A 27158-nucleotide genomic window follows, 5' to 3' on the forward strand; every position below is an offset into this window, starting at 1 on the left:
TTAAGGAGTATGAAATTGTAAAAATAGGATAAAACCCCCCCAAAAGCTGATTAGTCTTTTTCTGTAGCAGAAAGAAGTGCAAGTGAGTGGAATAGCATCATTAATCATGGCAAGTAATTGTTGTTTACAATTATTTCACAATTAATGTGAGGTGTTAATACGATTTTTGTAAGTAAGTGCAGAGCAATTTGTTAACCTGACTGAAATGATGTACCTACACCTGCTTGCATCACTCCAGGTCGCAGAAATGCCCAGCTTGACTTTGAGCTTTCCCCTTCAACCCTTCCAGGTCTCTCCTCCGTCCACTCGCTCTCCCCTCTCCAGCTGCCCAGGGTGCTCTTGCGACTTGGCTCCCCGACGCTTTCCTAGCCCAGCCCAGCTGCAGCTATCCTGCATTATTAAACGGATGCCACGTAAATAATTAATATCGAAATACCCGCGCGCTGGAAACACCTCACTGCACGGCCCTCTCCCCGCTTCCCCCTTCCGCCGCCCCGGTGCCGCCGGCACCTAGCTCGGGCCCCCGCGGGGGCGGCGCGTCGCAGCGCGGCCGCGGGGCGGGGCGGAACTCCGCGCGGAGCCGCCCCGCGCCCTCCCCATCCCGCCCCCGCCGGCGGCGGCGGCCCCCGCGGGGGGAGCCGGGCCGGGCCGGGCCGCCGGCGCGGCGCGGCGCGAGCAGGTGCGGCCGCCCGGCAGCGCGAGGGCGGAGCGGCGGACAGCGGGGCCGGGCTTGCAGGTGGGGGTTGCCGGGAGGCGCGCACGCACGGGCGGGGAGCGGGGCCGGCGAGCTCCCGCCCCTCGGCGGTACGTGCGGCTGGCGGCGGGGGAGCGCGGCTGCTGCAGGAGGCACACGGCGGTGGCGGGGCCCCGCGCTGGCTGCGGCGCTGCTCGCAGCCCGGGCCGCGGAGGGGCCGGCGGGGCTGCTCCCGCTGGCGGAGCCAGATGTGCGCCGCGGGGGGCTGCCAGGGGCCGCCGGTGGGGTGCCGGGGGCTGCCGCCGCCGCTGCTGCCGTATCCGGGAGGGGACCCTTAGCTGGGCTTGAAGCTGGGAAGCCGCATCGGGAGCTGTTATTTTCTTCTCCTTCTTTCTTTGCCTTTCCTCTCCTCCCTCCTCCTCCTCCTCCTCCTCCTCCTCACCAAAAGCGGGAGAGGAGGCGTGTTCGTAGAGCCTTGCTGCACCGGTTCTGCTTGGTTTGTTGTTGCAGGGTTTGCTTTGTAGGGTGGCTTTTCTTATTATTTCTTTTCTCCCCCCTCCCTCTCCTTTGGCCCATTGCATGCTCGGATCTGGCTGGATCCTTCCTTTTATTTTCGGCGATGCCTCTCGGAGGGGGGAAGGGTAAGCTGGGATGAGTGCAGCTTGACGCACAGGCGAGGGGAGGGGGGGCACCGCCGGCAGCTGCAGCGCTCCGTGGTCGCAGAGTGCGGGGAGGTGAGCGAGCGAGTGAGTGAGTGAGTGAGGGTCTTGCTCGGTGTCTCTCCCTTTCTTCGCCCCTCTCCTTCCCTCCCCCATCCGTCTCCTGCCGGGTCCGGCTGGCAGCCGCGCACCGGCAGCCTGTGTAGCAAGGTGTGTAGGGGGTTGTGTGTGTGTGTGGAGCAGGAAACAGGGAAAAGCTGCCCTCCGGTTTGAATCGCGCCAAGCGCCGCGGCCGCCAGTAGCCGGAGGCGCCCCCTCGCCGGCCGCCAGCGCCCGCCTCTGTCCTCCCTCCCTATGTGAGGCTCCCCGGCGGGCTACATGGCGATAGACCGGCGACGCGAGGCGGGCGGCGGGGGCCGGCCGCCGCCGCCGGAGGAGAACGGCTTGGTGCCGGCGGGCGCCGCTGCCCCTCCGGGGCCGCCCTCCGCCGCCGGGGCCGCCGCCGCCGAGATCCAGACGCTGCCGCCGGCCGCTGCCGCCGCCTGCAGCCCGCTGCTCCTCGACTACGACGGCTCGGTGCTGCCCTTCCTCGGGGGCCTGGGCGGCGGGTACCAGCGGACCCTGGTGCTGCTCACCTGGATCCCGGCCCTCTTCATCGGCTTCAGCAAGTTCTCGGACTCCTTCCTCCTGGACCAGCCGGACTTCGGGTGCCGGAAGGCAGACGGGCAGGGCAACGGGAGCGGCTACCTAGCGCCGGGCCCCGCCAACCGCAGCGGCAACGGCAGCCTCTTCCCCCCGCCGGTGCTGCCCACGCCAGCGGGGAGCAACGCCAGCGAGTGCGAGTGCCATGAGTGGCACTACAGCATCGGAGCCGGCCTCATGCAAAACGTCGTCAGCAAGGTGAGAAAAGCATCCTTTTCCTGCCCCCCTCCCCCCGATACCACAGCTCCTTTGGGGGCCTGCTGTGCTGGGGCAGAGGTGAGCGAGGCACCCCACCGTGGACGTGCTCACTGCAGCCCAGCGGCATTGCGGGGTCAGTCGTGGGCCCTGTGAGTTGCCCCCAGCCTGGAGTAAATCTCACTTCCCTCCCTGTCATCGTGGCAAGCTTCCCAGGGGTTTGTACCTGGGAGCCGTTCGCAGTGCTGAGTTGCAAAGTTGTGTCCCAAAAGGGTATCCTTGGTGCCTCTCCATGATCCCAGTGATGACAGCTGTCACAGCGGCTCTGGGACGTGGGTTTCTCTTTGGTAGCCCCTTGGGCATGTGTCCCATGGAAAGGCGCTGTGGTGCATGGAAGGGTTGTGAGCCAGTAAAAGAAAAGGATCTTAGAGGAAGCTCAAGTTGTATTGCTCACTGTTGTACAAGTATGCTGAAGCTGCTGTACAAACCAAAAATCAGGTTGATTTTTTTGGGGGAAAGCTCATGAGATGCTCACTGTTGGGGAAAACCAGACAAAGTTTTGATTGATTCTTCTTGTTATGTACACATGCCTTTGATAATGCTTTCAGTAGAGTAATAAAAGAAGAAATGTGTCTTACACAAGTTGTACTTCAGAGGTGGAAAGTACATGGTGCTCTGCTTCGTATTTCATAATATAAGGCTAAGGTGGAAAATTTCTGGTGAAGAAGGCTGCACTGCTTTCTGCAGTTATTCCGTTTTTGCTGATGCCTTGCCTTTTCACCTGAGAGGTTTTGGTGCTCCCTGCCAGCAGCCGTGTGAAAGCCATGCCCTTGGTGTATGGGCCTCATCCATGTTAACCAACAACTGTAGCTCTTGGAAATGTAAAATGAAAGTGTTACACCATGAAAGTAGTTTGCTTAATCTCAAACCCCCAAACTCAGCAAAAATTAGTTCCTGCCTGGGAGCAGTGTTTTGGATTAACTACTTATCTAGTTGGGAAAAAGAAATGCAGCAATAATCAGATGACTAGCATGATTGTGCTTTGGTCAACCAGCACATGTAATTATTGAAAACTCTTTAAGTTTCTCTTTGTGTCCCTTGAAAGCATGTGCATCAGTGGGGAGGTGGGGGGGGGGGGGAAGTAAAGGAAAGCCTCCAAAAACACGAATCCAGAATGAATTTAGAAACCCTGCTTACACCCTTTCCATGTGAAAAACCCAAGCACATGGTGGGACTTCTAATGGTTTGTGATGTAAAAGTACATAATGAAATTTGACATTTAAGAGAGGCAAATTTTCATGTGTTTATAACTAGAGGCAGCTATTTAATGTTTTAGGGCTTAATGCTGATGATGTAGGAAGGAGAAAATGGTCTTGAAATATTTCTTTTTAGTGTAAACTGTAAAAAATTTTTTGAAATGTTGAGAGTCTTTTGAAGGTCATCATGAAGTTAGCCATAAAAGGTTGAGAGAGATTTAGTTTGCTATCTTGCATGCTATAGTTATGGTTTTTTTTTCTTTTTAACTAAAAAAATCTTCCTTGGAAGAACTTGCAGTAAACGGCAGATTGATTTAATGGATAAATAAACAGCTGTGGTCCCTGCTGTCTTGTTTTGTATTAAAAAGAATAATAATCATCTGAGGGTTTTTTTTCAATGTAGAGTTTTTATTTTTTGTGTATATTTGCTTCCAAAAAGTTGGCAGCTCTTTCTCTTTGATTTGTAATCCCATATAATTATAATTAGGTTATTTTCTCAGGGTCAGGATTTCTCCTTAGTTTGTTTTTTTTTGTTTTGTTTTGTTACTGGTTTTTTTGGGTGGGTGTGCAGTCTGTTTTTATCCTAATGAAGAAATAGAGGAAAAACCCAAACAGCACATCAATCTAGCTTAATTCAGTCTTCCTCTCTTATAAACCAGTAGGTCTTCTGATATTGCAGGAGTAGTTCTTGTAACTGCTAACTCCTCTTATATGCCTCCCACTGTCCTTTGTGAAAAAGAGCTGTACTGATGAATTCAGAAAACTGGACGTTCAGATTTTCCTTAACTCCTCTCAAAAATAGATTTGTTTCTGTACATATTATGCAATGTTCTCATCTTTCTAAATAGAATTTTATTAAATCTATCTTAGTCTAATATACACTCATCTGTGTAGTAGCCAAAGGTTATATTGAAATATCATAAAGAGAGCCAAAAGTATATTACTAACAAATGCACTTTTGTTTGGCCAGTAAATACCCTTGTTCTCATCTTCAGCAGTCCAAGCTAATCACTGGTGAATGTTCTGTTGCTTTTTTTCTTTCCATCTTCAAAAATGATAAAACAATTCTCATTTTATTTAGTGCAAAGCTTATTTCCTGCTCTGTTTTGTTGATGTATGTGTGCATGAAACGTTGCTGTCTTCTGCCCCTCAGGAGCAGGTAGCTATCCATAAACTATGATGAGTTTTGTCGTCTCTGTAGCCTCTCCTAATGGTCCCCTTCATCAGATGTTGTCTTTCTGTGCCTGTTTTTTCAGGTCTCCCTTCCCTGGTGCCTTTTTTTCTTCTAACCTGTGTCATAATTGGGATTCATGGAGTTGAGATCTTGCCATTTCCAGCCCCGCTCTGTGGTTTGTTTATCCCTGCTGCTCTTTGAGTCTTTGCTGGAGCCAAAGGTGGCCTTGCACATTTCTTGAAGAGTGGCATCACAATGCTAAGCACTGCCATTATCCTGGCCTCTCTGACTGAGTCATTGGGAATGTTGCTTTTTATAGTCCTGCCAGTCATTAGAACTGGAAATGGTAATAAAGAACATACTGCTTATTATTTAAGACTGTTGAAATACATACAGTGAAGAGGTCAGATGCATGATTTAACAACAGGAATTCCAGTGGCCATATTAAATCACAGATCTGAGCTAATGTCCTGACTTGGTACATAAATCTTGGACCTTAGCTTGGTTCGAATTTAGATATCTTTCTCTGTGACAATTCACTTGTAAGGCTGTTGTGCTGCTTAATGCTTCTTTCAGGGATTTCACGTCACCATTATCACATCACTACGAACAGAGTGAGTGTGTATCATCTGTAAGCTATGTATACTGAACTACCCTTCAGGCAAAAGGCTAATAATAAAATCTGCCCTTGATATGGAATATCTATCTCTTTTGTCCAAAGGAAGGATGCTGAGAAATACTCTCATTTTTGCAAAGTGGAAACCTGACATCTCATTTTGCCCATTTGCTAAGTGACAGTTCAGACAAATTCTTAGTGTTAACGCAAAACGCAGCATAATCGCAACTAAATTTAAATGGCCATGAAACCTAGCAGGAGGTTACAGTGTGTATTCAGCAGAGACTTTTGAAACTCTCTTGCTAACCTCTTTCATGCCCGGATCTTCTAACCATCTGCAAAGTCATCTGTAATCTTGGGGCAAAGTTTCCACAGAAGCTCTTAGTTATTACAAGATCGATGGTTGTTGTTATACTCCGTTACTAGGATGACCTGTCCACTGCATTCAATTGCATTATGTGGTGGGGTTGTTTGTTCTTCTACATGCTAATTTGTCTAATGGATACCAAAAGCTGACGACGGGCAATGACTGAGACTTGATTAAATTGTAGCAAATGATAGCACAGCATCCCCCTCTGCGACTTCCCAGCCTTCCAGATCATTCCCCCTCTTGGGGGTGGGGTAGAGAGAAGTGGTTAGTTGAAGGTTGCTTTTTAATCTCTCAGAACAATTATGTAATAATATTTCATGTCTTGTCACAAGGGAATTTCTGTTGTGGCTGCTTTTCTACTCCAGATGCCTTATTTTGCTGCAATGCTGTTCCTCTTGGCTCTTAATTTCCCACTTGATTTGGGTTGAGTCATCTTCTTTCCCAAGTAACATGCAATGATTTTACCTATTTGCCACTGGTTCGGTCTTTCTTGTTTGCTCTCTGTAGCAAACAGTCCCGTCCAATAAAGAGGAGCTTAATTTGGGAGAAAAACCCAGGCAGTGCTGCAGAACAGTGAGCACAGGGCAGTTCTGTTGTGGGGCGAAGCTGGATCAGTTTAAGCTGTGATGTGATGCTCTTTGCCCTTGCGAGGGGATATCTGTGCCCAGCAGCCTACGTTACCTTTCTTTTAAGGTGGTTCTGGCACTTTTCTGGCCATGTCTTGAGCTGATTCAGCTTGCAAACCTGGCAAAAAACTTTGTTTTTAAATACATTTTTTATTATTACTATTATTTTTTTAATGTGCATTTTCTGATAGATTAATGAGGGGAAATGGCTCTGTGCAGTGACATCTGTGGTATTGTCTCACAGGATTATTGCAGGTACCAGCAGGTAACCACAAACACTACAACAAACAAACCTTTGATGCAGTGGTGACAAATTCTGCACTGTTTGCAGGGGGCATTTCTTGGGATAGAAGACGGGTGTGCATTTCAATATCCAAGTGCGCTTTCAGAGTATACTTGTTAATTATTTCAAATGGATCACTCTGACAAAGTGCTTCCTAAACTAACAACTGTGCCACCCTTCCCAGGCACAAATGGGAGGAGTTTTCTGATTTTTTTCTGCGTATCCTGTAGTTGGCTGAGAGAAGAAACCAGAAATTTGATATAATATATTGATCCTTCTCTTCTTTCCTGCAACTGCAAGGATTTGTCTTGTCCATGTTGGTTCCTGGCTGACTAACTTCTGCTTAGTCCCAAATCTATTAAAACCCTGAGTTATTGTGCCCAGTGCAGTAGTTGGGTCAGAAGTGGTAAGACCAAAGCTAGTATATTACATGTGCCCTACTACTACTTTATGGCTTCCTCAGCTGTGGAGAGAGATGCCAAAATTTGTGTCTCCACTCTGTGGATTACCTAGTAGTCATTGGTTGCTCATCTGAATGCTCCCAGACCTCAGCATGAGAAATCTGCTTTTTAAAAAGCAAGGAGAGCAGATTCTGTGCCCTGCTGAGGCTCTTCGGGGAATTGCCCATATCAATTAAACAGAGTTGATGAAGCATTCTGGTTATCAGGGTGCTAACGTACAACACCCTGAAACAGTGGTGCAAATTCCTGTGTGATTTTCTGCTTGGGTAGAGAGAAATGGATGTCTGTTTTGGTAAGTGTACCAGCATTTCCAGGTGTTGTAGAGTTGTGTGGAATTGTTCTCTGTCTGCCTGCAAACAGTAAATTATTGTGTGTTGGTGCTTGTGGTAACCAAGTGTTATTTCACTGGACTACAAATACTTGTCTAGGGGGCTTAGCTATTATTTCTTCATTTGGGGGGAGTTGTTATATATGGGGCTGAAATATTTTTAAGCTATTGGTCTAGAAAACAGAGACTGCAGTAAGACCAATATTGATGTTAGAATTCAGGCAGTGTTATGTTTTTTATTTGGTATGGATTTTTTTCACTAGAGGGAAAGTACATTGAGTTTATAATGCTCATGTTCAGCTTTAAGATAATGTGTCTTGGATACAGGAATCTGATTTCAGCCTAACATACATTTTGCAGTATTTGTAGAATGAATAATAATCCTTCAGGAAGGTAGTTCCAAATTACAATACTTCAAAGGCATCTTCAGCTTTCCAAAACTTAGTATTGAACATTTTGTCTTCCTTTTTATCTGTGTGTACTTGAAACCATGTTGTGTTTTTCTGTATGGATATGACATTTGAAATGCTTAGGGTTTTTTGTTTTTGTTTAGGGTTCCCCCCCACCCCCCAGCCCTTAGTAGATCCTGCTTCTCAGTCATTCAGTTTTAATATACCAACTTTGCATGTGTTATGGTAGAAATTACTGAACTATAGTGTATATTTACCAACTGTTCAAGCAGTTTAAAATGCAATTTCTTCAGTGGTCTAACAGTTTTACCTCTTCTTACTCTAGCTACAAGAGAGAGATTGTAAAAGATGACCTATCTTTTTCTTAAAGTAACTGTTGGAGAGGGGGCACTGGCATTTAGGAAGGCATCTAATTTGGAGACAGTTTTGATGTTTGTCATGGTAACACCAAGATGAGGATTACAAGCCAGCAAATCATGGTTGTGTTCTTCTTCTTCTTCTTTTTTTTTTTTTTTTAATAAAAAAATATCTAGAATAGGTTGAGTCATAGTTTTCCTTAACTTAAAAACTTTTGGATGTAGTAATGGTGCAAAATTTTAAATTAAAGCTTTCCAAATAAATTCTGGAGAGCTGTTAAATTTACAAAACAGTGAAAGGAATCTAACACTTTTGTGTACCTTGTCTTTTGTTTTCCCCATCAGACCACTTATTTCTGTCTAGTTTCCTCTCTGGGCTATCTGGCATTACATTACACAGTCTCTGCTTGGAACTGTTGTTCTTGCTCACTCTCTTTCATATTCTTTCATCCTCTTATTTTTCTGCAGCATAGCCTGGGTGATTCTGGCTTATCCATGAGTAACTGTTGAATTAAGTAGGCTGAAATTTGCTATAAAGGAAAGGAATCTGCCTGCTGTAATGATGTGTAAAATATCAGAGAATCTTACCATAAAAAAGATGCTGCAGCTTTGCAGCAGGGCTGAGTTTTCAATTCTTGCATTAACCTCTCTGGGGCTCCGGTCTCAAACTCTTAAACACGTGCTTAGTTCCAGTACCATGATTTCTGCACTTGACTTTTGAGAGGAGGTGACCTTTTATATACTCTAGTATTTTTCATATAAAAGAAGGAGGAAGGACCTTGAGGGGGTCTACAAGGAGAAAGGAGGTACAAGGAGAACTTATAATTGAGGTTATGACAGAGGTATTAAACAAAAACAGTTTCAGCATTGAGCAGCTCTGGCCCACACCCTGGCAGCAGAGATGATTAATGTGTGCATTCAGTAGCTCTGACCAATCCAGGCCACGTCATATGTACTGGGAATATAGAGCACATATTCCCACATGGCTGGAGATGTATCAGTGCTGCTGTGCATGGGCAGGTTGGCTGACTGCAGTGCATATGTCTGGTGCAACCAGTGAATTCAGGACTGAAACTTCTGCTTGTACAATGATGACGCAAAGCAAGAGCAAAAGTATCCAGGGAGTTAGAGACTGAGTGGTACTCATTCCTGTGGAGAAAGGTGGTGCAAGGCATATACTTCTTTGTCTTACCTTGCTATTGTTGTATGCATCTTTACAGTTTTCATCATCTGTCTATATACATTATAATATTGTCCTCGCTGCTGCAGTACCTGAATGCCATCCTGTACTATATTAAATGATGTAAGTGAATGTCTGTACTGTCATAACCAGTTCATTTTTTCTCCCTCATCTGCTTCCCAGGAGGAAAATTCAATATGGAGTATAGGACTTTTTTTTTTGCCTTCAGTTCACAGCTGAGGGAGAGCCCCACATGGGCTAACTGTCCTGCTGAAGTGCAAGAAGAAAAGACTAAATAAGTAAATATATTCCATTGGTAGTCCCAATGTCTATTTAGATCCACAAGTAACCAAGTCAAGATAATAAGGAATGTTATTTGTAAGATCCAGAAAAATGTTAATTAGCCTTATCTAGCAGAATGTGATTTATAGCTGCTTTTGAACAGTTTTCAGAAAACAGACTAGTCTGGTTCTGTTGAAAGGTATTTCAACTTACAACAGTTCTTGAGGAATTCATTTTGTAGCAAATACTATCCTTCTGTTGCTCTGCAGTGTTCAGGAATCATCCAATCTCCTCTTGTTTTCCAGACCAAAGTCTGTAAACCTTTATACAATGTTGCAATATCTAGGTTACAAATATTGTTAAGAATGAGAAATACAAATCAAACCACAAGACCTTTCCCCCTCCACTATCCCAGGGCTTTATAGCATAGTCTGCAGACCGGCATCATGTTTTGATTTGTAGAACAAGTTGAGTATTTTCATCCTTTCTCCCTTCCCCTTAATATTTATTTAATTCTGAACTAATTCTAGACCCTCTTTTTTCCCTCCTCCCTCTCCTTCTCTTCTTGCCCAAGTTTTAATAACTCTAGCCCTCAAATGATGAGAAGGCAGGGTTGGAGCAGTAATAATTACATGTTAAAATTTGATCTTTTTATCTATGATGGCTTTGAGCAAGTATTTCACTTGCTCAGAGATTTGCTTCCCCTTCTTGTCGTCGTCTTCACTCTTCTCCATTTCAGAGTTTTATGCCTTGTTTGGCATTTTCAAGGTTTTCCCCCAATTCTTGAGAAAGCCCAATAAGAGAGTAAATTAGACTCCTGCTGTGTCAACCCTTTCAAGGCTGTACATGCATAATGTGTTTTACACATACAGTGTTTTGGCAGCCTGAAAAATGTCAATGTTCAAAGTATTAACTTGGTTTTGATAATCAGATGACAGTGAAAGTTAATATTTAACTAAAATGTTAGTGTTTTAAATATGGTTTCCATTTACAGTGCTTAGACCTTAGATGAATTTGAAAACTTGTTCAAGTTCTTATTTTGTTTAGTCTCAAAGCCAGTCCCATCAGCAAGTAACTTTTTGAGAATACATGCTGGCATAAGTTGAAAACTGAGGGATGGCCACTGAAAACCTTTTTTTCCCGGTGTGTCTGTCAGTTCCTGTTGGTGGGCATTGCTTCCTCTGGTGTTTTCATATGGCTGGAGTGGGACAAACAGCTATGGCTCTTAAAGCAAAGATTAAAATTTAAGTTCAGTTTTGTGACACTTGTTTCCAAACAACCTCAGTATACATGTAAAAAAGATACTTAATTACAGCATGGAGGTGTAAAAAAAAGAAGAGATGGAAAAAGCCAGATCCTACTCTCTGGAAAGCTATGACTATAGCATTCATGAAAGCTCCATGCGAGATTTTTTCTTTTTTTTTTTTTTTTTTTTCTTTTGTCTCCCAAGACTTTGATGTTAGATGACATTACAGAGTTGGAAAAAGTTAAGTAGATCACCTCATCTGAGAAACAAGTTAGTTGTCTAATCTGGGGCTGGGCAAAGGCTGGAGAAGATCAAATGTCTTAGAATAAAGATATCCTGCCACTGAAAATAAAGGAAGAAGTGATGGAGAAGTGGATGGTGTATGGATTCTACTAAAATTGATTTAATCAGGTTGAGTATTCAGAAGAGTGGCATTTGATTAACAAATCATATTTTAATTGTTAGTATATTACTGATGATTATTTACTTAACAAACTTCCTTCTTCTCTGCCCTGTTGGGGAAAAGACACAGATCTGTGATGAGAGCAAGGTTGGGAACAGAAGAGTTAATTGCTCCAGATTAAAATGTGAAATTGAAGGATAGATGAAACTTTTCCAGTTCTGTGATGTTTTAGAAGGCATCTTTTCATCTGGAATTCTGCTGATGTGTTTGATGAATAACTTGGAGGAGCCTATGGCATAGACTGAACAATAGCTTAGTAAACATCATTAAATTAGAAAAAACTTTTCACAGCCAGTAAACTAACCTGGAAATAAAGGCTTTTTTGTGTTTTGTATCTTTTTGCAAGTTCATGAAGTTTTGGGCTTGTCTCTTGATTGCTGCACTGCTTGAGCGGGCTGTTATGTGACTCACTCAGCTGTCCTGGTGCAGTTAGTTGTTTGTTCCCTGTATGCTGAACCAGGTGACAGAAGTGATCTGGGCTTAAAAAACAAAACAAGCAAAAAACCAAAACAAATCCTTCCCTAATTGCGACAGTCTGTGGGATGGGGTGGAAAGAGAGGGGTGAATCTCGCACTGCCAGTCATCAAGACAAGGTCCATTGACTGCCACAGGCATGGGGGTTTCTGGTTTGATGTCACATGGCATACTACCCCCTCCTTAATGGCAAAGAGGATTTTAGGGCAATACTGTAGTGTGAGGTGAATCCGTGTGATGAAATAGAGAAGTATGGTGTGGTGCAATGTGGTCACCAAATTTAACAAGAAGCGCCCCATCGATGCGGGACTCGGCTGCAGCACTCTTCCCTCTCTCCCCACAGCAGGGGGAAAGGGGTCCTAGAAGAGCTGGGTTTGAGAGGTGTGAGATATGGCACTGGGCACGCAGATGTGAGCGGCGTCACTCTGCCAGTGGGGACGGCGCTGCAGCACAGGCAGAAGAGGCTCCAGTCGCGTCTTTTCTAGGTGTCGTCTTTGCTGAGGCCGGCGGGGGGAACGGGGCTGCCCACAGTGAGCAGAGAGTGTCGCCCTGGGGGTGCAGTGGTGGCAGCGGATTTACTGCAGAGTGATTAATGTACAAGGCAACGCATCTGGGCCTCTGTGACTGCGAGTACCATAGCATAACCTGTGCCCTAGGTTTCCCGTCCTTGCGACTGAGACGAAGTTTATAAAACTTCAGGTGGAAGTGCTGCTTTTATATCTCGCTGTTCATGTAGTGATGTGTGACACTGAGCCGGTGTTTTATTTTTAAGATTGAAGTACCAGGCCTAAAAAAAGTACGCTTCAAAAATTAATGTGGAAATTTCACAGCCAAGTCATGCATATCTGAAAATGTGGTTCTGAAGGATGTATTTTGGCAAATTCAGTTAAGTTAAACTTCAGAAACAATTAGGTAAATTAGTGAAGTCCGCTGCTCTACAGTCCTGTACTGTTTTGCAGGGATGGAAACTGTTTTCAGAGGTACATGAAATTGCTTTCACGCAACACTGCATGATCTAATTATACCTTTCTTGGAAGACTGCTAAGTGTATGTCTCACTTGCACGCTCTCTCCTTCTCTCTCTCTCTCTCTCCCCTCCTTCTCCCACCTCTCCCGATTTCCCCCAAACCCTTGGCTTTGTGGCACTAGTCAAAAGTAGGGTGTTTTTCTTTTTTTTTTTCTCTCTTCCCCCCCCCCCCCAAAATCATACATGCTCTAGGCAGTTATATCTAGAGCTAAAGCTACCTGACATTTTCCATTTATAAGACTCTGTATTCACTGTCCATGAGTAACTTTCTTTGGCTACAGCTTTCTCTGCCAGGTGTCTGCCTTGGTCTGAAACAGTTTACTGGTTTCAAAGAATGAAATGTGGGGAAAATGTTATTCCTACTTTAAGAAAAATCAGCGAGGTAAGAAACTAAACAAAACAAACCCTTGTGTCTATTTAGTTAGTAAGCTCCAGTGTATGGGAATAAGGACCCCAAATTTGGTGGGGATAGGGAAGAGGCAGAGACTGAACAAAAGGTGATATCATGATACATGCAATATCTCTCTTGCTATCTTATTAAAAATTCTTGCAAATTTGGGCAATTTTAAGCCTCTCAAAATATCAGTCTGTACCTTCTCAGTAGAAACTTTTTTAGGAGAAGGATTTAGCTATGTATCTTTAAAAAATCCAGAGTACTCAGGCATTGGTTGGAGATCTTCAACAAAAGCATCTACTTACAATAAAGTTGGAGAAAGTGAATGTGTGCAGTACTTATGATCTAATATTGTGCCAAAAGGAATTAGCTTAAAAGTCAGGTGTTTACTGTGCCTTGGGTTACAGCATTCCAATCTAGGTGGTGCAGATTTCTTTGGCTGTTTAAAGAAAACAAAAATCTCAGTAGCTGGATTTTTTTTTTTTTTTGATGATTCTTGTGTTGCCCAGGTAAGTCCAGCTGTGTCTGATAAGAATTGGAAGGCATTTATGTGGATTTCCTCCTCCCATCAGTAGGACAGTTATCTTTTGGAAGGTGAGAGATTCTTGATATGACTGGCCAAAGAAAGAGGAATTTGTTTATTTTTGCACCTTCTTTTGAATAAACCTTCCCAGGTTTATTTTCTTGTTGCAGCCATAGAGTTGGTTGTGTTGGTGGTCAAAAGTGCCAGATGTTCTCAAGAACACTTTATTAATACTTAAAATATGTTTGGGATGGGAAAGAGCTTTGCTTAGCTGTGTTCTCGAAGGAGAGACGACGCTGCCCTGAACCTCGAAGCTTAAAACATCAGATTTGCTACTTTAAATGCCCCGCTGTTGTCACTGCTGAGTAGATGATACAGAGACATCTGAGCTGTGCAGTCATATGGCAGGAAGGAATGTTATTAAAAGTGTGCCAGGACTTCCTCAACTGTTCTTCAGAAATGTGTGTCAGTAAAACCACCCGAACTTTAAGTGTTAGAGTTGGGCTGGCGTGTCCCTTTGTGAGGCTTCTTCTACATTCTCTTTAATAGTGTTTAACTGCACAGTTATTTTCTATAAAGTTGAGCAATACTAAAGAACGCACCATTTTCTAGAGCTTGTACGTTTTCTTTAAGGTTAAAAATACAGTTAGATTGTCACCTTTGGTTGGGAGTTGAGAAGGGAAGGAGAGAAGCATTTTCCCGTCGCAGCCTGGAGGGAAGTCTTGTTACAGTGGTCTCCAGGAGCTGTAATAGTTTAGTCCAGAGAAAAGGCATTGGTGGCAGGTATATTATGGTAGAAGTACCGACATTTTTGTGTTGTTATTGTTGCTGTTGTTGTTTTTGTTGTTGGAGCTCTTTCTCCAGCAATAAATACCTGGTTACAGGCTTGCTTTTCCTTATTTACAGCATATGGAAAAACATCACTTGACTTTTTTTTTTTTTTTAATATAGTTTGTTTAAAAAAACAAAAACACCTTTTGTGGTTCACGTTTTTCTGAGAGAATCTGGAGGCATCATAAATTTAAATTCACACTACACAAGGTATTTATATAGAAATGGAAAGAAAAGATGGATTTTAGTGCTGTCCAGGGAAAATTGACAGGCTTTGGCTATGAAATGATGAAGCAGGAAGGAAAAGAACAAAGTAATGAGAGGCCCAGTATACGTGGACCTGAGTGACAAGTGATAGATTCTTATTTCCATTTACTGTTGTTAAAATCACTATCTGATGCACACAGGAGCTTCTGGCTTTTCTCTAAGAGCAGTTTGGGGGCTGCCGGGGTGAGCTGTGGAGTACGTGATGTTTAGAGGCTTGGGGCTCTGGAAGAGGAGCTTTTTCTCTGAGGGCTGAGAGGCCGTTTGCAGTGCGTGGGGCACACTATGTGCCTTGGAATGAAGTCCACAAAGCCCAGCACAGCAGATGAGGAGCTGCCTCATTGGGGAAGGACTCATCATGCTTGGCATAGGTCTTCCAGGGCAGCCGTGTGGGTGATCCTCTTGTCTCCTTGTGCCAAAACTGATGCATGGAGCAGTCAAAGCAGAGACTTCACCCATCTGCAAAGTGTTTGGGGAAGGGTCTGCTCTTTTTTGGCAGCAGTCTGGACGTAGATCATCTTAAACTGGCTGCGAACCCACAACTTGCACTCGCAGAAGCCCTCCTGGCAAGTGCTGGACAGGAATACCTTGCTCCTGTCTCTGTTCTTCTTACAACACACAGGTCTTCCTTACACCATTTTCTATGCAGTCAAAATGAAGACAGTGCAAACCAAATCCTTGATAGGCATCTTATTACAACCTTCTTGCAGGGGCTATTCAGTTTGTTCAGATGCCACAGTGTTACGGCTTCAGTAGTAGGAAGTGAAGACCGATTTCAAGGCAGGAGCCCTTAGTTAAGAGGACTTATGTTTATAACAACAATCATGCAGCAGACTTTACACTGGTACTTTCATAAACCTTTCCTTAACTTCAGAGTGAATCCTGGCTCACTACATGAGCCTTATCCACATTTTCATTGCTGGTGCAGAAGTTAGAGAATGGTTACTTTCTTGGATGCGTTTACTTTTGCCAGGTGTCTTCCAAAACATGTTTCAAATAGAGTCCTCCATCTTGACTTCTTGTTTGAAACATAGTGACTCACAGCATGGGTGGTGACTCACTGAGATCAATTAAACATTAGGATCCTTAAGGTGTGACTCTTTAAGCTTTGACAAAAATTGCTGTCACAACATGAAAAAAAAACCCCGCTTGCAATATATTGCACATCTGCATAGGTGACAGAATCTCTACATTGCTGCAGCGCTACCAGAAAATGCTTTTTTTGTTTGTTTGTTTTAAAGGTTCCCTCTCCACAATCATGTTTTATCAATAATTTTTTTTAGGCATAACAGTTCAGTACTGTTGCTCAGCCTGTCACTTCATCAGATCTCAGGCATTAGAGATCTGGATGGAGGACACAGAAAGAAAACCCAGGGAGCATTGTAAACCTAGCAGCACCCTTCCTTCCAGTTGGGAGTTATGTCAACTCCCAAACAGGGCATCCAGGGGCTCTGCCAGAGGAGTGAGGGGATTTAGTGGCCTGGCCTGCACGTAACGTATTAACCTTAACCTTAAGAGGCAATAGGGGATTATTGAGTAGTCTCTGGCCAAAACAGTCTCCCAGTGCAGATTTATTGGGAGTGCTGCTTAAGTTCTTGTAAGCTCTGCCTGTCCCAGCATTTTGTTCTGCAAATACATGGACCCCTGTGATTTCTTCATTCTTGGAGTAAACCCGAGTGTTGTGTTTGCAGGATGAAACCCTTAGCATTTACAGCAGGAGCTGCCGTGGCTCTAGCCACACCTGTGACACATGGGCATGCATCGAATATTTTCAGTTCTGTAGAGCAGAGGTGTACGTATGTAAGTGGAAAGACAGCATTGATGTTATATAACACTTCCTGCTTGACAACCCTCTATTTCCAGCTGTTCTAAACTGAGACTGAAATCCTCAGTGTTTGGCTTTTGATGGGTCAGGGGAGGGAGGAAGGAGCACAGGTTCATGGCAAAACTCTTATACTTACAGTGTGATAAAGTTTGTTCTGTTGCTGTGTTAAAGATTGATGGGCAGAATTTACTACTTATTTTTTTTCCTGTTAATGCAGTCTTTATCAGAGTGTGCTATTGAATGTGTGTCCACTTTCTCTTTTGTGCCCTCTCCTTGTTCTCTTTTCTCTTTTCAAGCCAAATATCTGGTGGAACCCACAGAAATTCTGCCCAAACTTTCCTTGTCTTCTATAAGAGATTCTGTGTTTATTTTGGATAATTGCTTTACAGTGAGCCTTCTCTGGTCTGTAACAGCTGACAGAGAAGAAACAGGGGTACACTTGAGCTCTTACTACTGAGGAAGTAGTTTTAGATTGTAGCAGTTTTTCTGAAAGTTTCTGCTGAAAAAAAACTAGTGAAATATTTCACCATTTCCACAGTTACGAATTCTGATGATTTTTTTTGAAGTAAGATTCAGTGGAGCTCAGGAGCTACGTGTGCCTGTCAGCACCCATGTTACACTTTCTTTGTGAACTTGGGAGATCAACTGTGTTTTGAATAGACTCACGCTGGATCGCCAAGGCAGGATTTAACCGAAGGCAGGAAACAGTCACATGAAGGGTTTGCACAGAGATATCTGTTCTTTATTTTCACAGCAGCTGAAGATTTGGTACGTAGTTTTAAAAACAAACAAATGAAAAACTGATTTACAGATGACTTATCAAAAGGAGTAAGTGCATTTCAGGAACTACTGGAGGATCTGCTGATGGATTAACTCTCCCCTCCTTAAACTCTGGCTGTATGAATCAGTGTGCCAAAGTGGCCGATTTTGTTTGATATCTGTTGTCTTGGCCTGAAATTTCACAAGAGCTCTTAATGAGATTTTGGGTCCTCCGACCATGAACCTTTACCTGCATGTAATCTGGTACTGAGCATTCTCTGTCTGGGGTTTATATAAGGGCCAGATATCTTTGACTAGCAATGGTATGCTGTGAAGATGAAAAGGCACTAGGGTATCTGCCTTTTTTTTTTTTTTTCTTTTGCACTTGGATGGCATTAGTGTTCCTCTGACAGCACTAAAATGAAAACAAGTATCTTGCAGAGATGGCCTTTAAAAAGTGTCCTTGCATAATTATAACTATTTTTAATACACTTATACTCCACAGTCAAAAAATATTTCTTGTTTTTAAGCAGTATATACACCTTCTGGACTGTGGAAAATAAACCCTGAACAATTGCATTTGAAAGTCTTTCTGGAGTTTAGAAGTACCTACTGCTTTTTGTTTTGTCCATAGCTTGTCTGGACAAATATCTTCTTTGCAAATGGGAGATTGGTTCTGTATTTGCAAATATTAGGAATTGCATTTCCCCTACTTTCTAAATAAAATACTTGTAAGATGTCAACATCTTTGGAGAGCAATTCTCACTGCCTTGCTGAGCTGGTTACTTTAAATAGTTCATAGGTATTTGGTGAAGAAAAAAATCACTCATGCTCTTTGCTTCTGATTCCCTAGCGCCTTCAATATGGAACTTGCAGAATGCGTTACAGCATCAGATGTGCATCTCCTGACTTCTACAAGTCAGTACTTGTAGAATACTAGTTAAAATACTTTTAACTAGAACAAAAAGCCTGCGCTTGAATGTTTACAGAAAGTTGACACAAGTGTTTTTGCCAAGAAAGTGCTATACTTCTTGGTGAGATGGATATTCTAGGGAGGATGTATCCTGTGATCTTGAAAGCAGATGGATGAGTCAGATCTAGCCTTATCTGTGAAATTGCCTAAAATGCCAGTGCACCTATTTAAACTCTTTAAGGGAAGCTTTGCCTTGAAGTTGCATTTGACTTTCGAAAAAATAAATTGTATGTTTTTATTCTGTTTGGCCGTGAAACTACAGCCTAGTGTTGTCCAGGGGACCACTGCCATTACATTACATATAGATAACCATTTACACTTCAGAATTTCAGTTTGGAATATCTGACTCTCCAAAGTTAGCTGTGCTCACTTTTCACGAAATGCATATGGCTCTCATTACTATCAATATTTGAACACTTCACAAACCATGAACAAATGTATCTTCGTACGTTTGTTCAACGGTAGGATAGTACCATCCATACTTTACACATAAGAGAGATTAAGTTACATGTCTGAAGGCAATGAGGATGCCTGGGCTAAAGCCAGAAATTCAGCCTGGCTCTCCTGAGGCCTGGTCTAATGCCTGAGAGAAAAATGTTGTGGAGTTTAGGGAAGCCTTAAGAGAAACCTCGTTGCCCTTGTCTTTCTCATGGCAATGTGGCGGTGCCCTAACAACGGGATTCCTGAAATGGTCCGTTTTCCCTTCCTTTGGGTAGAAAGAGCGGTTTCAGTATCGGGGATCGCTCTGGTGTGGGGATTCAGCCTCTGCCTGACCTCTGCACTGTGAAATGTTGCTGTGGGGCAGCTGGACCAAGCTGTGTCGCGTCCCCTGCTGCCCGCGGCCGTTGGGCCTTGCTTGCCGTAACGCCGGGGTTGAGCTGAGTCGTGAGCCCATCCTCGCCGCCTCCCACCGCCTCTGGAGCCGGGGCGCTTTTCTGAAAATAAGTGTCTTGAGGCTTTGTCTGTGGTTGCCTGAAACTGGTGGCCACCAGGGTCTGGGGCAAAGCAGCTTATTTTCCCCATTTTCCCAAGAGATTGTGAGAAAGTAAATATGAGGATTTCCTTGTAAACTGCCTGGCTTGCTGGCAGTGGGCTTCCCAGGACTGTTGGCAGTTGTCTTGGGGTATTACTGGGATACACTTAAGTTACGTCAGTAGTGCCAACGCTGGAGAAATGCCCTGAGTCTAAATTCGCATGGGCTGAGGAGGGGGAGAATTAAGTGTGAGAGATTTTCATTTTATAAATAATGGCCTGGTAAAACTCACTGAAGGTCTTCTCATTTACTTCTTGTGCTACAGGGTTTGACTTGAGAGGGAAAGCTGCCCCCCTCGCTCCTGTTTGTATGCTCTCATGCAAGCACTGAAATTGGGAAGAATGCCTACAGCAATGTTAGTATGTTTAAATGCATCCCAGATTAACTAATTTATTTCAGTATATCTGTCTTTTTCTTTCAGTGGGATCTTGTTTGTGATTCTGCCTGGAAAGTCCAAATTGCTAAATTTTCCCTACTGGTAGGATTAATCTTCGGCCACTTAATAACAGGATGTATAGCTGACTGGTAAGCGAAAAATCTTTTAATGCAGCATAACTATAAATGAATAACAATGTTAAATATGTCTTAGATCTTTTTTTCTTAACATGCATGAGGAACCTTTGCATAATGATTTTCAGCTTCTGAAGAGAGCATGATGAATAAACAGTTTAAAACTGTGTTAGTTGCTTGAACTGAATAATTTATATCAAGGTAAATAACATGAAAATAAGCTATTTGACTTAGTTATTTGCTGCTGACAGAATTTATTGCAGCTGTAAATTTGGAGCAGAATTAAGTATTTTCTAATTATGTGAGTGAAGCCTTTGTTTTAAATTTTTTTAAACAAGAGAAAAGGCAAAAAAAATTTGAATACGGTATTCATTTGACTGAATACAAGAGACTAGTATAACGTCAACCTTGTGCCTACACAATATCTTTCAGGGGTGTAGAGGTCTGTTTTTTGCAAACCTTTCCACTGTTCTATTTTTGTTCTTGTTAGGCAAACGTTTCCATGTAGTGTTAAGGAATAGCTGGCTTATGTGTTAATATTGGGGTATTAGGTTTAAAAGCATAGATTGGAATTCCTTAAATTGCCGTAGTGAAAACACCATTAGATACCCTATTTGTTCTGACTTCAGCTTTTATTTAAAGAGAGGATCTGGTAATGCAAAAGGAGGGAAAAAAATTAAAGCCATGACTCAAGTGATTTTAATGGAAATTTGCAGAGTCTGAAACAATAGCTCTGTGATGCTGTCCCAGTCAGTTCAGTGGCTTCCAGCATAGTTGCCAATGTTGGTGCTTTAAATGGCCCCAAGTTAACTCTTTCACCATTCATTAAAACAGGAAAAGAAGGGGAAGAGTTGTCTATTACAGAAATCTTCTAAAGCCACAGCCCACCCAAGTGACCCAGTCAACTGGGAGAGAAAAGCCCCCCTGAAGCTGTGCAGTAACTTGGCTCAAATTTTTACAACAAGCTTGTGTCTTAAGGCTTGAACAGTTGTTAAAAGCTTTTAGGCAAGTGAGGATTTGTGACTTTTCAGTGAAGCTGGGATCGTGCATGATAAAATACAGTTGAATGTCAGTTAAAATGCCAAAATAAGATAGGGCTCTAACAACACACTGGAAGTATAGTGGGAAAATGAATGAAGGAGCTTTCTTAGTTTCCTAAAAAGGAATCAGTGTGGTGAAGGCAGCCTTATTTCCAAGTTAGGGGAATGCTGCTATAATTGACAAATAATTTGCAAATAATTGAACAGCTTATTCTCTAAGGCACTGGCTGAAAAGCAAAATGCAGTAAGTAAATTTAATAGCTCTCTGCCACAAAAATGAGGAGCATCTTGCTCTGCCATCTATTTCCTTCTCCACTTGTACCTTGTGCGCTTGTTGGGCCCTTCTGCAGGCTGCTTAGTTGTGCTAATGCAGCATAAAATTAGCCTGCTCTAAAAATGAGGTATTTTGTCCTTTTTCAGTGAGGTTAAGAGAGCTTAAGAGCCTGATTTCCAACAGTGGGGCAAAGAAGTAAAAGGGTAACTTGATAGCTAGAGGGAAAAGTCAGCCCTTTCATGGGTAGCCAGGGCAATGTAATGTTTGCTGCCACCAAAGACCTTGTGCTCCTCTTCACTGCCCACTGCTTGCCATTTAATGTAATTGACCCAGGCTAAACCTGTATTGGATAGTCTTTTTGTCAGTTGGTGGTTACATTTAGGGCTGGTAAAATAAGACCTAAACTGGATTTACTTTAGTGTTCAGTCACATCTTGAGTTTCCATTAATGCAGAGAGTTGCGTGGAGAAAGATGTAAAGGGGATTGTACCTGTAAAAAAAATTAGTGATGTCAGGGCAAAGCAAGAGCAGGAGACATTAAACTGATCATGTATACAGGTGTCACAAACTTTGAAAATGCATTTTTCATTTCAATTGTATACTGCTATCTCATTTTGATAATTAGATGTTTGGTTTTTCTGAACCATTGGGGTTGGGGCTGCTTTTTTCTTTTGAAAGAAGGCTTTTAAAGCTGTAAGTGGCAAAGCCATAGTGTGTGTTAAGGCCATTTACTAAGTAAACTTAATGGTCTTCATTCAAAATACAATAGGCAGATGTGGTTGGACAGCTCTATGTGGAAAATCTATAGGAAGAAGTAAGCATGCTAGGCTATGTGAAGACTATGTCCAAAGCCTGAGTAAGTTACTTGTTCAACAGGCAGTGTGTTGCTGCCTACTCTTGATACAGGCTGTCGAGTTTTCTGTGGAAGGTGTCCTTCTGGAGCAGGCAGGTTTGTTGTTCAAATAGCATCAACACAGCAAGCCTCTGCCTCTGACTGCCCAGTCCTGCCCTGCTTTTGCACCTGCTCTGGTACTCTCTGGATGCCTTCGTGCTGATTCAAGTCCCCAAGTCAACAGAAAACCTGGAAAGAATAGCACGGGAAGAGCCATTTGATTGGCTGAAAGAGTGAAGCTTAAAATCTTCTCAGGGTGGCAAGGGCCATGCATAGGAGCATGGAAAGAGAGGGTCTTGTCCTCACACCATTTACCTTCCCCCTGAAGTGCATGTCTGATGACATTAGGAGTCTCTTTTGATGCATCTGCTTATCACATTGTGTGAATTGCAGTTTCTTCAGAAGCCTGTGGTTGCTTATACTCCTTGTTATTTACCTGCACAGGCAGAATTTAACATCTGATATAGATAACAGTCTGCAGTGTAGGCTTTCTTTTATGGCACAGAAGTCTCTCTGTGGAATAGTTTGGAGAGCAGTGGAAAACATCCTCGGGCTGCTCCCTCCTGGCTAGGGAGATTGTGTATGGTTTAATTTCTCACAAGCATATCCATGCACTGTTAGGGAACTCTGTCTGCGCATAAAAGGCTTTTTTCTTTAATACTGCAAGATGCCATCCTGTCAAAACACTGCCTGATCACCAGCTATGTGGCTGATAGTTACCCTGCAGTTTTGATTTTTAAGGAATCTGTTGTATTTCTTGGGGAGGAAGACAGTAGCTTTGTCTCTGGGAGGAGGTACTAGTGATGCCTCTTAATGGAGGGCATGTCTGGCCTCAGCTGGCTTTCACAGGCCCAAGAGGTTCTGGGATCTCTTGATTCTTCATTAACAGCAAATATTCATTTGCATAATGTGTATAATGGTACAAGAAATTCTAAATCTTAATGATGGATAACCACTAGTAAAGAGAGAATAGGAGTGGGGAAGAGGGGAACTCATATATGCTAAGCATGAGGCCTTTTTTAATCAGCATCAGGGAATGGCAGGTCAGGCTTGTGATGTGAATTAAGTTCCTAATTCTGAGTGTTTGCATAATACCTTTCATCTACAAAACACTTTCACATATACTAATTATTATGTATTACAGCTTGAAGATTATGAGAATAGCACTGCAAAAAATTGCCCAGATTGCTAGTAGCTCATAGTTGCTTGTGTTCAGAGTTTTGTATGAGGTGCTCCCCCACTCTCCCAATTGCTTTAAGGCCTGGAAATGTAAAATGTGAAATGCCTACAGCAGTAACTGCTCCAGTGTCTGTTATGTTCCCAGGGCATTGCACATCACCGAGGAAATACTGTTCTGCTCTCTCTCCAAGTTCAAAAGTAGCACAGTGACTGAGAACTCATCTTCTGGTGTGTTCACTTATTAAGAGCAGTCTGCTTTGACCTTGCTATCTTCATTTTCCCTGATGATACTTTGTTTTCGAAAACACCAAATGGTTAATGACAACAAGTTAAATCTGTGTATGAGGTACCCAAAGGTTGGTGCTACAGCTGAGAAAAATAGCAAACCTATCCTCATAGAGGGAGCCCATGACATAATCTCCTTAGGTGTGACTTTGAAAAAGTGTAAATGATGACACTTATGTTGGTGCGCTCTTCTGGCTCCCAGAAGCATCAAAAATTATAAAACTGTTTCCTTTCCAGCCCCTCACCTTGTATTTTATTGATTCTGTTCCATTTTAAGTAAAGCTAAATCTAGAGTTTTAATTTTGAATGTAAATATGCACTATACCTTGTGGCTGCTGGTAACAGTCTGCTAAAATAATTGAATAGAAACACCTCAGTATGTGAAACTGGCTTAAGTTGTGAGATTTAAATGCTCTTTATTATGCTGACATTCAGCCTGATGGCTGGTGTGCAGCTGACAGACAACTTTGAATGGGTCTGTGAAAGCTGCCTACGAAAAGCAAGTTCATATATTCTTTGTGGAAATGGCATGTGGAGCTGACTAAAAGGGATCCTCCATTCCACTGGCAAACTTGTGGGAGTTGACAAGCTGAAAAATTTTGGAAATCTCCACATAATGATCCAATTCTCGCTTTAAAAATAGCAGTGTGTTCTGGTGCTCTTTCATATCCTTCTTGCACAGGAAGGGATAGGGGGGAGAATTATAAACACCAAGTACGTGAACAGGACATACAAAAATCTCGTATTCCTTTGACATAAAAGAGCCAAATTCTGCAGTCAGTGCCCCCACATTCAGTGGCAGCGTAACTTCTCCTTACTGCCAGCACCGCACCGGCATGTGCTGCAACAGCTTGCGTCTGCAAATCCTCGCTGCACAGGAATACACCCACGCTGTCAGTAATCGCTTTGGAGCGGTTTCTTACTCGCCTTCTCCAGTCGGACTGGTTTTGTGGGTCTCAGCGGCCACAGCAGCGCCCAGACGGCCTGGCCCGAGGCCACCTGCCCTGGGAGCGGGCGTCCCCAGCGAGCTGCACAGGTGGTCGCCCCGGGGACCTGCCGGGCTCCCGGAGGGAGTGCAGGCGGCCGCTGCCCTAATCCGATTACCTCACGCTTTTGGGAGTGCTGCCGAGCAAGAGGCAGCTGCCGCAGGGCTGCGCAAGGATGGGAGGCCCTGCAAAATGGCAGGTGCCACCTCCTGCAGCCTCCCCCACCTCTGAGCTGTGGGAGCGCCAGGAGACACGAATGGAGGAGTTCAGTGTTTTATTGCAAGTGTTATTATTGGTGCTCTGTGCTCAGGGAAACAATGCAAGCCCTATTTTACACTCGGTCCATGCTCTTTAGACTTTCCCTCTACAATGAGGGCAAGAAAAGTGGTTTTTTGAGTGTGTCCCTCTAAGAAGTGGGGCTGGGGAAGCACGCATCTGTGGGGAAGAGGAGACTTCTGTCCTAAGCTCTGTGGCCGTAGATTATGGAGAGATAATTAGTAGTATGCCGTATTATGCAATATCGTACAATCTTCTGTGCTACCACGGAAAGCTCTGAGGAGCTGTTTTTCATCTCTGGGACTTGTGTTTATGGCTCTGCTGTAGTTCCTAGATGTTGCTTTGTTCACTGTTGGTGTTTGGAAAATGATGCTTAAATCAAACAGTAATACATCTATCCCCCTTAAATCCCGTCTGAAATTGATTTGCCAATGCAAAGATGACCCAGGAATCAAGTGAATTTAAGCAGAAAAGCAGGAGAGATATGGAACAAGCATTAAAAACGGGTGGCAATGTTTTGAGGGGTTGTATGACTTGTTCCCGTCTTTGCCACTTGTAATGATCTAGCATTGTGTCCATCTTGGCTTTTAACACCCTTTCCTCTCACTTCTTTCCTTATTTTTAGGGTTGGTCGACGGCCTGTACTGCTCTTCTCTGTCATATTCATTTTGATATTTGGACTGACTGTGGCACTCTCAGTGAATGTGACAATGTTCAGCACACTCAGGTTTTTTGAGGGGTTTTGCCTGGCTGGAATAGTCCTCTCCCTGTATGCACTGCGTGAGTATGCTCTTCATCACCCATCCAAATGTGCTGTTACTGAGTACGTAGCTTGCTTTTTTATAGCTTCCGATTTTCATCTGAAAAAACAAAAGCAGAGTCATATAGACTGAAAAAGCATTAGCCTGAGTTTTGGTAAGGAAGTAGGGATTTCCCAGCGCTCTCTTAGGTTGCAAGAGAACAGTCTGAGAAGCAGTTTGAGGGCTCGTTAATAAAGAGTTGCAAAGTGTTTGGGGGATTGTTTGTTGTTATTTAAACCTAGAAGTCATTTGAGTCCAGGCTTCTTTCACGCGATAGTGGGTAATGGCTGTGGATTTCATCTTGTGGTATTGAGCTCAGTAGGAGGACACTCCTCACTTGCTCTGTCTGTAGTAGTGTGTATTCTGGCACTTTTTCAGAAATGTCCGTGTTACTTGCAGCCAAGAGATCCCTTGCCTCTGCCACAGGATCATAAAGTACAGCAAAAATATGTGAGAAGAGGGACCTGAAGTGCTTTTATCAGGGCACTTTTTTTTTTCCCTTCATGGACCGGTGAAGCAGCTGAGAGAAGCTTGAGGGAAAGCTTATAAGAAAAGTGTGTGTGCTTATAATACCTTGGGGAGATGACTGGTAAACTGCTAGCCAGAACATTCAAAACCTCTCTTCCAGGGGCCTTGCCTTCAGAGAGCTCACATGTAATGCCACATGTAATGCCTGCTTTGTGTCAGCTGGTTATACTCAGAGAGCTCTGTCTGCTTGTACTTCCTTTACTGTTTGTAATTAACAGGTAGTATTGCACCAACTGAGGAAAACATAACATTTCCCCCTTTTTAGTTATGGCTCTGGAAAAGCATCTAAATATATCCTGGCTCTTGCTGTACAGGTCTTCATAAAATTTTATTTATTTCCTATTGTAGATGGTATCTAGCCCATCAAGTCTTTAGATTTAGCACAATATCATCACTCTGCGTGTAGTGCTACATAGTATTAAATTCCTAGATATTTGGGGTTTTGTCTGTAGACTACACTGAAGGGAAGGCAACATGACTAGAATATACTAGAGTTTGTTCTGTCTTGCATTTCTTCATAATAGATGGTATGGTACCCATAGATTTTCTTTCTTCTCTTGCCTTTGGTCATATAATCTCTAGTGAGAATTTTTCATCAGAAAATACATACTGCTATTGAAGACATTACATCCTTATTGTGAAATGTTTTAAAATGCCCGCAGTTCAAATGCGCTGTGATATTTCATAGTGTAAAATGGCAGACAAAACATGCTAATCCCTTTTACTTACTGATCTTAGAGATCTTATTAGAATGGAAGAAACTGAACAAGACCGAATTATTCTTGAAAGAGTATTAGCATCAAATCTACTTTCTGCTCTCTTACTGCACAGTCTGAAAGTTGATCATGATTCTGGCTGTGAAGAAAGATTTTTCCCTTGCGAGGGCAGAAGTTTTATCTTCCATCACCAATTAGTTTTTGCTCAGACCAAAATACCACAGATTGATTTGTGAAGTCAGCCATGTTTAGTCAATAGGTCTTAATCAA

At 43.2% G+C, this 27158-nt stretch overlaps 1 protein-coding gene across 4 annotated transcripts in view; it reads left to right on the plus strand.

Moving 5' to 3' along the window:
- Positions 1-615: 615 nt before the first annotated feature.
- The window catches only part of SLC22A23 (solute carrier family 22 member 23), a 123958-nt gene continuing 97415 nt past the window's right edge, over positions 616-27158 (plus strand). For 2 of the 4 annotated variants that reach the window (XM_064507091.1, XM_064507093.1), the window contains exons 1-3: positions 616-2253; positions 19825-19928; positions 25470-25624. In XM_064507091.1, coding sequence (XP_064363161.1) covers positions 1732-2253; positions 19825-19928; positions 25470-25624 — 781 coding nt within the window. In that variant the 5' untranslated portion in view covers positions 616-1731. The remainder of the gene's footprint in view (positions 2254-19824; positions 19929-25469; positions 25625-27158) is intronic. The other 2 variants (XM_026114920.2, XM_064507092.1) reach the window with 2 other exon arrangements.

Source organism: Dromaius novaehollandiae, chromosome 2, assembly GCF_036370855.1.
Source record: "Dromaius novaehollandiae isolate bDroNov1 chromosome 2, bDroNov1.hap1, whole genome shotgun sequence".
Taxonomy (NCBI): domain Eukaryota; kingdom Metazoa; phylum Chordata; class Aves; order Casuariiformes; family Dromaiidae; genus Dromaius; species Dromaius novaehollandiae.